At 36.8% G+C, this 13,786-nt stretch overlaps 1 protein-coding gene across 1 annotated transcript in view; it reads right to left on the bottom strand.

Moving 5' to 3' along the window:
- Positions 1 to 13,058, bottom strand: part of LOC106461306 (integrin alpha-4-like) — a 24,819-nt gene extending 11,761 nt beyond the window's left edge. Inside the window, exons 1-2 of the mRNA XM_013921124.2 lie at positions 12,385 to 13,058; positions 10,610 to 10,746 (exon numbers count right to left, since the gene is read on the bottom strand). Of these exons, the coding sequence (XP_013776578.2) occupies positions 10,610 to 10,746; positions 12,385 to 12,545 (298 nt within the window). The 5' untranslated portion in view covers positions 12,546 to 13,058. The remainder of the gene's footprint in view (positions 1 to 10,609; positions 10,747 to 12,384) is intronic.
- Positions 13,059 to 13,786: the final 728 nt, after the last annotated feature.

The raw sequence follows: 13,786 nt of genomic DNA, 5'->3' as shown, positions 1-13,786 counted from the left end.
AGAAAGTAAACCTACAGACATCGGTCTTGTTTAACAAAATCTGCCTACAAGAAAATCTGTCACCAAAGTATACCAACAATTTATCTTCTTAAACCATGTATGAACTTCTCTATTATATCTATGCAGTATCTATTCTTATTAAATGTAAAACACATTCAAATGTTTTTAAACATTAACACTATGGTTATACGCTACTAATTTGAAAAGGAAGCTTTATAGTATGTAAGGATACTACGTGTTTTCTACCCCCTAACTTAATATGGATTTTGCAATATTAACTAAAGAACGTAGGTCAAGGAAGTGCCTAAGTTCATTTTGCCCTAAATAACTATTGTTTGCAGTCATTCACCTATAGTGCCCGGCATGGCCAGGTGGATAAGGCGCTCGACTCGCAATCTGAGGGTCGCGGGTTCGAATCCCCGTCCCACCAAACATGCTCGCCCTTTCAGCCGTGATGGCGTTATATTGTGACGGTCAATCCCACTATTCGTTGGTAAAAGAGTAGCCCAAGAGTTGGCGGTGGGTGGTGATGACTAGCTGCCTTCCCTCTAGTCTTACACAGCTAAATTAGGGACGGCTAGCGCAGATAGCCCTCGTGTAGCTTTGCGCGAAATTAAAAAACAAACAAACATTCACATATAATCTCACGCACGCCCTATCGTGGGAAGGATTTCTATAAAGTTGAACATATTAGATGAAAGTAAATATGAATATTTTGCACTGTAAGATAAGGTGAAATCTTGAAGATATACATCTTTCGCCTTATTTTTCAGTAGAAATAACCAAGAGGAAGAATTAATTACTGAAGGTATGTAGCTGTCAGAAAGAGTTCTTGGGCCGTGGAGGAGTCCTTTCTTAGATTATGGGTTTTTCTTATGCTACAAAGGTCCATGACTTCTTTCTTGTTGCAGCCTCGAAATCGGGAACAACTACTGAAATTTGGTGCATCCAATATGGTTAATTGGATTCTCCCCTTGAGGATAAACTTCATTGCACAGGAAACTTGGACAGCTGAGAGTCATTGCAGTGAGATGCAGTCTGGTGAGTCTTAACTGGTTAAAGTGGTCTCTACAGGACTCCCAGGCATTCACAGACCAAAGTATTTCAATCCTAGTTCTGGTTGAGATCAGCCAAAAGAGCTTTTAATGCTGCTTGTGAATGATTTATGAGCAGTTTTACCAGCAGGTGAGACAACAGTCTCCAACTGATGAAGATAGTGAACCATGTGGCAGCCATGAATCTCTCCATAATTAAAGGAATCTTGCCAGGGTGACTGCTGGTGATGGAAAAACCAGGAGTTGCGCAGAGCCAATCGACGAGCTACCTACAGTAACTTGCCATGCTGCCACCTAAAGGAAGGGTCCTAATGCTTGTTCAAGTGTAAGGGTCGCATAATATGCCCACTTCACCATACCATTAATGCTTAAGGCATCTCAGACTGGTATTGGATGAGAGTCCATGAGTAAGAGATCTATGTCACAACTACACGTCCCTATGATCGTGGCTAATCAGATCTCTTCCTTGATATTTAAAGGTGTGGCTAAAAAGGTGCTAGATCATTCACTAAAGTGTTTCAAGCAGATCACTGATTGGTATTACTGGACCTAAGAACAGGTGATACAATGTTTGGTCTCAGGTTGGATGGTCCAGCCCTTGATTATATTGAGCACCTATTGGACTGGAATATAGTTGTAACTGTATTGTGCAGTTGTTTTGACCTAGTGGAGGACTGATCTGTTCATGGGATCATGTTCAAGAGAGATCCCACCAATAGCTTGTATGAACAATCTGTGCTGTTTGAATTAGAAGGCATACCTGGCAACGGTTTTGGCAAATCAGCAGCTAACACACCCCAGCACTGTGACACAACCCAAGTAGCTTCCCCGGTCCTCGCAGGATGGTTGTACCACAGTCAATGCCGATTATGTCTCTGCCCAGATGCTACACTGAAAGGGAGGACCAAATAATATTTTTGGCTGTGAGTAGCTATATCACCTTAAACTAGACTGTTATACTTTTACAAACAGCAAAGTAGGCAGGGGTACCAATTTCATCCACCTATACAACAGATGCAGGAAGTTTAAAAGTGAGTTTTAATTGCTATTTCAACTCCAGAAAACTAATTGGTTTTGGCCACTAACTTGGTGGAATACAGCACAATGGACATTTTGCACAAAGAGGTTTGTGGTCAGCCCAGCTCTTCCGAGACTGAGTGGCACTTGTTATGTGTCCATAAAGGTGCAGAGGTAAAAGACAAATTTCTTTATTCATAAAGGAAGTGCCAGGACACTGGTTGATCTTGATGTTCATAAGGCACTATGAACGAAGCTTACCAGTCAACAATGACTTCATTTTAGTTAATGTTGATAATCTGCCATGGCTGGAGAGACACATCTCCAACTATGTCTAAGTGATGTTAAGCACAGAATGAAAATAGTCATCTCCAGCCTTGGTTCTGGCATTGGTGTCCTAGGGATGGATGTACTGCAGAAATTGTCAGTCAGTTTTTGTCTGTAGAATAGGTGCACTTCATATCTGTGGGAAAGTCATCTGATGCCAGCCATATCAGGCCTAGAAATAATATCTCCATGTATACAAGCGGTGTTCCGTAATTTATTTCAAAAGTGGTTTAGAGAAGTGGTACCATTTGATATAGAAATACAGCCAATGCATGTTTTGTATACAGAAAGCAGGCAGCAATAGCTCAAACAGTGAGCTGGCTGAGAGGCAATAAATGATTGGTGTCATTTTGCAGTTATGAGCAATTGGCTGTCCAGCTTCCCACTAAATGGTTGTTGGCTCATTAAGCACAGAAGTCGAGGTAACTGAAACAAACAATATAACTAGTGTTATTTCAACTGTGCTACATCCAAATAAAGTACATGGTTGCCAACATATCTGAGGTTGCTAGTTAATGATTGTGCATGCAATAAGAATTTATCACAGTGGCAGAAGCTCAGTGACTTGTTGGTTGTACATGCCAAAGTATTTGTAGCCGACAGGATTGCACAAACGTAATACACCATCATTCAAATACAAATTACATATGTACAATAAAATAACTGCTGCACACAATTGCTGAAAGAATTAAGGATTTAGCTAATGCTGAGATAAAGTTGATGTTAAGAGACAGGATCATACAGTCTTCACAGAGTGCATGGTCATCTTCAGTAGTGATTGTAAGGAAGAAGAAGAGTATGCAAAGGTTCTGTGTTGACTTCAGAAGGATGATCACTGTGACTTGCATTGATGCCTTTCCACACCAGAGCCCTATTGATGTATTTGGTTCAACACTTTAGACTTGGCATCTGTTACTAGCAAGTTGATCTGATTGAAGAAAGCAGACCTAACACTACTTTTAGCACTCGAAGTTCTCTGTACAAGTTTCGCATCACCCAATTCAGCCTGTGTATCATGCTTGCAAATTTCCAGAGGCTAACAGAGCTTATATTTGTGGTATTTTCTGGCTTGTGGACTTCCCTCAGAATAATCAGTTAGTAACAGCTCATTGTAGGTTCAAGAATATAAAGTCATGGATAGTGTTACATTTTTCTTCCAGAACTCCAACTCAGTTTGTTTCCCAAAAAAAAGATGGTAAACAAATTCACGAGTCAAACATCTTTATTAAAGGTAAAACAAAACACAATGCAACATACAAGAGCAAGTGTTTATCATGGTGTGAACAGGCAAGAGAAGCATGGAGAAATTTAATAGTTTCTCTGACCAGTTCAGTGTGCTTCCCCTGTAAGCTATATTAAAAGTAACGTAAAATTTAAAAAGCAAAAACATAAAGATCCAGATGCCTAACTATAAGTTAAACAAAAGAAACTCCAACTTCCTCGAAGGTCAGGGTCTGTTCTAATCCAAAGTTAAACTGAAACAAAAGCAAACGTTAAAGCAAAAAAAGGGTTAAAGTTAAAATTACTAATACTGCTAAAAGTTAAGTTGGTCCTAAAAGTTCTAAGAGTCTTCAAAAGTTCTGATTACTGGAACAAACCTGGATTTTTCTATAAAAGTCCATTATCATTACACAAAGCTAAGCTTGTTTATGACTCCACATTGTGCATTCCACCTTCATTCATTTGGAGGTGAGTAAAAAGGGCATGGCAGGCCCTAGCCATTATCCGATTCATAAAACAAAAGACAACTATCTATCTCACATCATTATGAGTAATCTTTCCTGTAAAAAACACCATAATTACCAATCGGTGAATTCACATGTCATTTACACTGGAGAAGTGGGAATTGAATAATTTCATGAGCAACTCTTTGTTTCCAAGCTATACAGAAGCAAAGTACAGTATCTTAACTAAGTGGGTTGAGGAGGTGATGTGTGGTACAGATCCATACTATACACTGAAGGGTCTGCAGTGGAAAAGAAGCTTGGTTTATGTTGATAATGCATTGATGTTTGGTCACATATGTAAGTCTGCTGATGGAAATCAAAGCACGGTACTTCCGCAGATAAATAAATCAGGCTTGTTTGCAGTTATGTGCATGCAGGTGGGACTTCTTGGTCACACTTTGAGTGGAGATGTAGTCTCGAGTTAGCAAACATTGCAGTGGGGAGACTGGCCTCATCCCATGATCAAACAAGAAGTATGCAATTTTCTTGGTTTTATTATACATTACTGACATTATGTGGCCAACTTCTCCAAGACTGTGCATCATTATATGCTCTCATTAAAGCTGGTGCAGATCTTAGATGGTCTAAGTAGTGTGATAAAATATTCCTGTATTTGCTTGCTTCAGTTGAAGCTCCAGTGTTGACATATCCATGACAAGACTGTTAGTTTTTGTTGGATACCAATCTCAGCAGTAGTGGAATTGAGACAGTATTAGTACAATTGCGGGGTGGAGTGGTATGTATAAACATGTATGCTAGTCATACATGCATGGCTTCTGAACAATGAATGCAGATACTACATAAAAAAGAAAGAACTTTATGGTGGAGGATTTATCATTTGGATGGACCATGTGTTGCTTGGAGTGGCTTATGAATTTTTAAAATATGGAAAGGATGATTGCACATTGGATCACAGCATTGCAGGAATATGAATTTGTGGTAATGCATCATCTGGGCCTACATCATGGAAATGACAATGGATTGTCTCACCTCACTGTGAGACTCTGTTCTTTCATTACATGCTCTGACCCTGGACATTGTGGGAGTTAAAGCCATATCTGCCATAGCAACATCAAACCATATGGTAAGAGATTCCACTAATGTTTAGATACCACAATGAAAGCTTCATGAGCTCCAGGAAGGGTAACTAAAGGATTCTGATATATTGTGACAACTCCTTGATGTGCAGCAAGGTGAAGCATGACCAACACAGACTGAGGAATATAGCCCAGGCATACATAACCTATGGCACTTGTATGAACAGCTACGAGTGCAAGAAGGTGTACTGTACCTTTGTTATAAACCATTGAGATATGGATCTCAATCTGTGTTGCAGCTAGTGGTCCCCAAATATCTTCAGGAAATTCTTCAATTTTGGCATAATGCAAAGACTGGGGAGCACCATGGTATTATACACATTTTTGCTAACATGTTGCAATGGTTTTACTGGCCACATTCAAGTCGAGATTTTAAGCAGAAGTGTAAATATTGTCTCATTTGTACTAAGAGGAAAAGCCAGCCTAAACAGAGTAAACTCTTAACAGAGAATTACAGGTTCTTCTTTTTAGGGAATACCCGTGGGTATTACTGATCATCTTCCAGAAATTGAATGAGATAGTCAGTATGAGCTGGTCATTATTAATTACTTCACTAAGTGGGCTGGGGCTTATTCATCAGAAAATGCTTCAGAACAGTCTGTACCAATGTTGTGGTGGAACACTGGATAGCCCAATTTGGGTCTAGAAGTATTTCACACAGATCAGGAAGCTACCTTCAATAGCCAACTATTTTTTACCTTATGTAAAGTGTTGGTTGTGGTAAATATGTGCACTTTGTCTTATCACCCACAGTCTGATGGTTCAGCAGATAGGTTAATATAAACTATCAAGCATATGCACGTGAAGTTTAAGAATCGCGAATGAGAGAAACACTTGCTATATGTCATGAAGGTATATCATACTACAGAACAGAGGTTGACTGGTTGTTCACCAAACATGTCCTGTGGATACGATGTATAATCCACCCCTATGGAAAATGTATCACAGGTCTGCAAATACATTTGAAGTGGGTAAGGTTTATGTTCTTTGATGTTCACGAGCTGTGAACCAACATCTAGGAAAGTCTGTTCATATGGCTGAAGAGATGTTACAATATGACAGTTAAAGGACAGATATTCCAGCAAGGAGATTGAATATGGCTTTTGTATATGCCAGTGGCATGGAAGCAACTTGATTGTAGCTGGACAGGTTCTTATTTCGTCCTTGGTTATATAAATCTGATTACATATGAGTTACAGTGGTTGTAAGGAGCAAGTAAATTCATTAAATACGTTGGCAAGCTAGGACTGCATGTTGCTGATGAACTTTTCATGCACTGTCTAAACCAAACATCAGAGGTCGAGACTGATGATTCGGAGGATGATGAGAGTACTATTTCGTATCATCTCGACTCATATGATGAGGAGAAAGATGCTAAAGTACTTAGAGATGAGTGAGATGAGAAATTTCATGGAGAATAACCACAAGATAACTCTAATGGGTGGCTAAGACACTGGCAATGATATTTTTGATAATTAGTGCTAAGATTAGCAGTGATGCCAGCAGATAGGATAGTCACTGATTGTAAGATCACTGATTGAAAAGAAGTGGTATTGCTCGCATTATGAGCTATCAAGTGGTGTTCACAATGAAATCTATGTACTACACTGTGTAACTGCCGACTGATTATAGAGCATCATATGTGTAGACACCTCTACCAACACCATTATATCCCCAAATCAAAAAAGGAATTAAATTTCAAATCGAAAACATCAAAGCCACAGGAAAATCAAGATCCATCAGTCCTGGTAAGTACATTTTGACCTCCAAACCCATGTTGTCCACAGCAACATCCTTGAAAAACATCAGTGTGTGGGCTTGAACATCTTTAGCTGCAGCTCAACCACTATTCAAGAAGTATCACACCTGCTTCAAGCAATCACCAAGACAAAAACCCCAACAGGCATCACCAAACTAACCCCATTATTAAAGCACCACTGCCAGGAGCAGGCTGTTAAGTAGACTGAAGCATGGCTATTATATAACTGAGAAGATGACTAGTTGCAGAAACAGGCAGACTGACTAATTCATCTTGAGAAAGAAGTGAGGCAGTTCTGAGGCTACAATTTCCCTTAAATTTTCGATGGAAATGACCAATAGTGACGTGAATAGTGCACGCCTCCTGTAAGTATAGCGTTATGGTTTCGTGTATATAATATTATATTTTCTCAGTCTGAAACACTTCTATTGTTCTTCACAGATTTCCACCAACCTCCAGCACATATTACTGAGAGTTCTCATATCCCCGGTAATGAAGATGTCCTAAGTGAATACATTCATTTTGATTGTTTTGTGTATCAAAGAAAGACTGTTTCACACTGTCATACACTGTGTTCAGTATCTTTCATTTTTCACAACTCGGTCAAAGCCCAAGAAAATAGTTTAAGTTTACATAACATATTCTGTCGATCTCCTGTTATTCTGCTGAATCTACCCGATTACTCTTCAGCGACGTCATAAGTAAAAGATAATACCTCAATATTTCATACATATATATACATTTATATATATAAAGAAAATAGAAGTAAAATTTCTCAATAAACAAGAAATACTTTCAAATCTAAGTTACTGTCTTTTTCACTGTCAATTTGGTATTGCTTTCTTTCTTCATTTACTGCTTTTTTATCATATATTATTAAATTCATAAAACCTCAGTATAAATTTTGTTTTTCTGATAATCACTAATGGTCGACTAATATTTAAAATTTCCACAAACATTTTTTATCATAACATCAATAGATTCAAAACGTACTTGTTACACCTTAATGCGCTATATGGGATTCTAAGTCTCTAAAAGATGTTCACAAAGTGTGAAAATTTATCAGATCTAGAGAACAAGCAACCTGAGATTACGACAGACACTGAGAAGCGTTTCTACCAATGCTCTGCACAAAACAGACTTCCCATTCGACAATCCCCTGAGCAGGATAAAAAGCGTATTTAGTATTCTAGTATATTTGTGAATGTCGTGCGTTCAGCTCTTCGCATTTCTTTCTCATAAACTAAAAAACGTAGTATTGTTTTATTTTAAAAAATACACATAAACATCAGAGAAGAGAAGAGTTTTCTTAGCTCTGTCGGTTCTCCACCGCATTCTTTCGAAAACTCTTGGTAAACTGGGCTTGAGATAGATGGCTTGGGGGTGGGAGGAGGGGTTAGACCCCACTGAAGAGCTCCGCCTCTGAGATATAATCTTTTAAGATTTTTAAATTCTCTACATCGTGATTCCCACTGAAATGGAAGTGATCTTTTTTTCTGCCTCCTTATAATCCACCAGTAAAAAATCCTGGAAACGCTACTGTTTCTTGGTTCATGAAGATAGTCAGTGAACTGTTATCACTTTGCTCTGCTCACAGCAAGAATAAAGCAACGGACGACACAGGAACATTTATACGGAAATGCTGCAAAGGTTCCTCTCTTCATTCTACACTGTAAACCTATTCTAAATGTTATACATGTTAGCCACTCAGTCGTTTTTTGTTGTTTTTTTAAAAACATGTGAAATAAAACACGTGAAAGAAAAACAACTACGCCATTCTCACATAACTGTTGGAAACCCAAAACATTTTGCTGATATTTCGTCATTTGTCCCATGTACGTGACAACTAGGTTACAAAACTAAATTATATTTGTTACATGACGATATGCACCATTGTTACATCCGGATAAAAAAAAAAACTTGCTTAACAGTAAAGATCAAATTTACCACAGGCATGTACACTCGTTACACACTTAATGCACATAAAGTGCTAAAGCGTGTGGCAACTACATCGGGGAAAAATCTAGTTCTAGTAATTATTTGACTCTCTAGAGGAAGTTGACTGCATGGTAAGCTGTAAGAAGTCCAGGTTAATCGGGAATGCGTTTTTTAATTACTTGTGTGTTTCAACAACTATCACAAATGTATAATTATGAAAGACAAAATGGATGTTCAAATATATAAATTCTTAATTTACTTGTTGTTTCTTCTTTTCTAGAAATACAGCTTCCAGTGAACCAAAAGCTGCTCCCCATGACATATTATTCCAAATGTAGTCTAATAGTTATTAGCTATTAAAAAAAAAATCTATCTATTATATACACGGTTGTTAACTATGTACAGTTTTGTTGTTTTTTAATCTGGCAAGTACAAACGTATTTTATATTGTGATCATTAGAGTTTATTACAATAACTTATTTATACATGACGACACGAACAAATGTCGGTTCTGAACTGGCCGGTTAGTGAATTTACTATATGGGATGTGGCTGAATGGAAGTAATGAAGTTTACTACGTCGGTCAAGTATAAAATCGCAATGAAACCGGGACAGATTTAAAATCAAAGTGTTTCCTCCTTTAAATTAAAATAATAATAATAATTCAAAACTCACTACGGACCCCCCCCCCCCCCGTGGCACAGCGGTATGTCTGCGGACTTACAACGCTAGAAACCGGGTTTCGATACTCGTGGTGGGCAGAGCACAGATAGCCCATTGTGTAGTTTTGTGCATAAATTCAAACAAACACATTACGGATCTCATATCCGGAGAGATCCGGCAGATATTAAGACCTGAAACTGATCAATGTATAGGTTTTGGTGAACAGTAACGTATTTTATATTGTAAATAACATACTTATATAGAACGACATGAACAAATGACTGATTAATTGGCTTAAATAATAATGATGATTACGTTATACTTTTGAATGTCCAAGACGATTCTTTACAACTCTGAGAGGATTTTTCTCTAAAGTCATATTTTACCATAAGGAAAAATATGATCTTATGAAGGACACTGCAAAAATGCCGAAACGTCATGTTGGAAGTTTAATCCTTTTAAAACAGACTGTCCTTCGGAAATACAGATTTTGTATCCTTACAACCAAGCAACGATGCTACTACTAATAATGGAAGAACGGAAATTATACGACGTAAAACGCTAAACTCCGGGGTTCGATTCCCGCAGTGGAAACAGCAGATAGCTCAATGTGGCTTTGCTCTTAAAAAAACAAACAAACTGATAATTATATATATATATATAGAGAGAGAGATACACAAAATATAAATCTTAACCAGAAATTTGTGTTCCATATTAGGTTGCGAAAAAACATTATTATGATATTTTCACGGACTATGTAACACTTAATTTCGGAATACAGCTGGAAATAAATTTGATCTAAATGTCTAATTGTTTCTTATTAAAACGTCTCCAAACTATCCAGTGACGTAGGAATAACTATTTTTGAATCATGTTTATTGCACTCCAGAAGAAAATCAGTTTATGAATAAACAATTGTGATATTAACATCACTGAAATATGTACAAATTGATGTAACCGACAAAGACACGTACAGAAATACATATTTCCATCACAACACAGCGTATATTAATATATATACATTACCAGTGCGGTCAATTTCAACTTCAACACAATTGGTTGGAGACCCCACATCTTTGAAAAGACATTTGTATAACATCCCTGGTTCTATAACACCTGGTCCGAAGGCAGTAGTGCTAGCTTTGGGGGCCGTCACCAATAACCTAGAAAAAATAAAATTTATATCCTTAAATAAAAGAACGTATGGTATAATAATTTATACTTAAAAAAATAAAAGATAAATTTTACTGAACAAAACATTATATATTCATACATACGCACACACACACATATATATACAAACAATAAGTCACCAATTAAAAACGTATTACATTTTGGTTTCTAAAAACATAACTTGAATACTTCTCAGTGCAAGGAATAACTACTATATCTTCTTCAATTATGAATGTTATTTTATTCAATTTATGTAGTATCAAGTTATCCTGACAGTCAGCAAATTAAAATAAACTTTGCGTTAATTTAAAAATATTAGCCTCATTGCGAGTATTAGAAACATGAATAAACTGTGAAAAGTATAATAGATAAAACTTTCAAATATAGATAGATGTGCATCGAATATGATGACTGTAGCACAAAAGTAGAAAAAAAAGAGCAGTATCATTAATATTAATATACATAACACGTTTTTCTAAAGTAATTAACAGGATACTGCGAACAAATTTGCGTACGTTGTATATGTATATATAAATAAGGCCCCTCAGTGGCACAGCGGTATGTCTGCGGACTTACAACGCTAGAAACCGGTTTTCGATATCCGTTGTGGGCAGAGCACAGATAGCCCATTGTGTAGCTTTGTGCATAACTACAAACAAACAAAATATAAATGAGTTATACGCCATTTTCAAAAGTAGTTGGTCACATAGGTGAAGGATATCGAGTAATGTTTTTTTTTATTCTTGGAGGGTGGGGGCAGTCCTTACCTTTAAAATAACAAAAATACTTGAAAATCCACATGCTTTTGAATAGTACAAACTTTTATTTTTGAGATTGTAGGTAAATTAAACAGTTCTTTTTCCACAACAAAAGAAACTTACACAACGAGATTGAATCGGACTAGTTTTCAGTTTCATCACTTATTCTTTAAACATTTATTTTTCATAATTTTTTGGGGCATGGTGCTTAGGGCGCTCATTGGGTCGCGGTTTCAAATCCCGCCACCAAACATACTCGCCCTTTCAGCCGTAGGGGCGTTATATTGTGACGGTCAATCCGACTTTTCGGTCCCTCGGTGGGTCAGTGGTAAGTCCACGAGCTTACAACGCTTAAATTCGGGGTTCGATTCCCGCGGTGGAAACAGTCGGTAGCTATATGTGGCTTTGTTCTAAAACACACCAATTTTGCGTTCCTGAAAGAGTAGCTCAAGAATTGACGGTGAATGGTGTTATCTAGATGCCTTCCCACTAGTCTATCACTTCTAACTTAGGGACGGATATCCACTAAGTAGTTTTGCGCTAATTTCAACAAACATCAATTGCAAGTTACTGAGTCTCTTCTTGTTATCTACCCTTTAAAAACACATCATAAAATGCCACTAATTACTTTTCATTTGACTTTTGTCAATTCCTTTCAATATCTTTTAAATGCTTCTTGAAAATCTGACGTTAGAGATCACTATACACAAACAATAGCGATCACAACCTCCTACCTAAATGTTTTCAATGTGTATAATATAAATACATTTATATAGCAGTCTATGTAAACATTTCACCAGTAAAACACCAAATCCTGAAAATCGCACAGAATATATTTGCTTTAATGTTAAGTACAATTGTAATACTTACATTTTACCGTCGCTATTTTGATGAAAAGCTACAGAATATCCGAAATAGCTACTTTGCCAATCTCTTCCTGAGCTCTTATAAACAAGTGGGAAGTTGATGTCTATGTTAAAACCAAACACTTTGGAAATGTAGAATATGAGAAAAACACTAAACAAATACATCCCCGGTGAAGTTCAGTTCTAACGTAATATTAGGCTTAGCTGTCACAACTCAAACAACGAATTTTCTGATGAAAACACAAGAAGGCACAACCGTGTAATAGTTTTACACACCTGCAGCTTTACTTTCACATGACCCAGTGATACATTGGTAGGTTAGATTTTAAGATTTCGGAAAGTTTAAACAATTTCTGTGACATAGAAAACAAGCTAGTTAATGTAGCTTAATATACTTAAAAAAAATAAGGTATGAAATAAAACTTTCCGTATTGTGATAACGAGCTATTGTGTTTTCTTATTATATATATATCTGACTTATGCTTGGAAAGAAACCTTTAAAAGGAAATGGAAGGGAAGTGAGTTTCCGGAAGTGACATCACTAGAAATGATAAATAATGAAAGCTTTCATGTCGCATATACAAATATTTACCGCTTATGTTAATTAATTTGTTTGCCGTTTGTCTTATTTTACATCGACATTCAAATTATATTATTTACACAACAGTCTACATACAATTTTATCAATCAGTTTACCCATAGCATGATGATGAAAGTTCACAGATTACCACCCGGATGGGAAGTCGTGTACATTGCGGAAATTTATCGAGTCATGAACTATGGCATATTTAATAAAACAACAAGTCCTGACGCATAAGCAGAAATATCATAAATAGTATTTCGTAAACAATATGAAATATTCGTTTTACATTTGTCTAGCTTCAGTAAGTATGAATATATAATACGTTAATGAGTTAAAGACATTTGATCCACACAAAAATGTAAACATACCAGAAAATTCGTAAAAGGTGACGCCAGCGTATATATATATACTCGCCAACGTTTTTACTTTAAAAATAGGACAATCGAAAAGCTGTTCCAGTCCTTCAGTAAAAATTTTGCTTTTTTATTTGTTTTTAGTATGGTTTGTTTGTTTGAAGTTAAGCTCAAAGCTGCTTAATGGGCTATCTGTGCTCTGCCCAACACGAGTATCGAAAGCCGGTTTCTAGCGTTGTAAGTCCACAGACACACCTCTGTGCCACGGGGGGGGTGGGGGTAGTTTGGAAAATATGCATTCATTATTTTGTGTACAGTAAACACGTGATTCAAAACACAGTAATTCTTTTTTATCCAAACATCACATGTTGCTGTACTGTTTAATTCAATAGTCACTATTATCTACAGTAATTTTGAGTTTACCCACAGTTTAATTCGAATTGTTTCCCCAAAATGTTCAGGCAGTTACT

The sequence above is a fragment of the Limulus polyphemus genome, unplaced genomic scaffold, assembly GCF_000517525.1.
Source record: "Limulus polyphemus unplaced genomic scaffold, Limulus_polyphemus-2.1.2 Scaffold930, whole genome shotgun sequence".
In the NCBI taxonomy this organism is placed as follows: Eukaryota; Metazoa; Arthropoda; class Merostomata; order Xiphosura; family Limulidae; genus Limulus; species Limulus polyphemus.
Note: the sequence above shows the minus strand (reverse complement) of the source record. Positions and strands in the feature narration are given on the sequence as shown.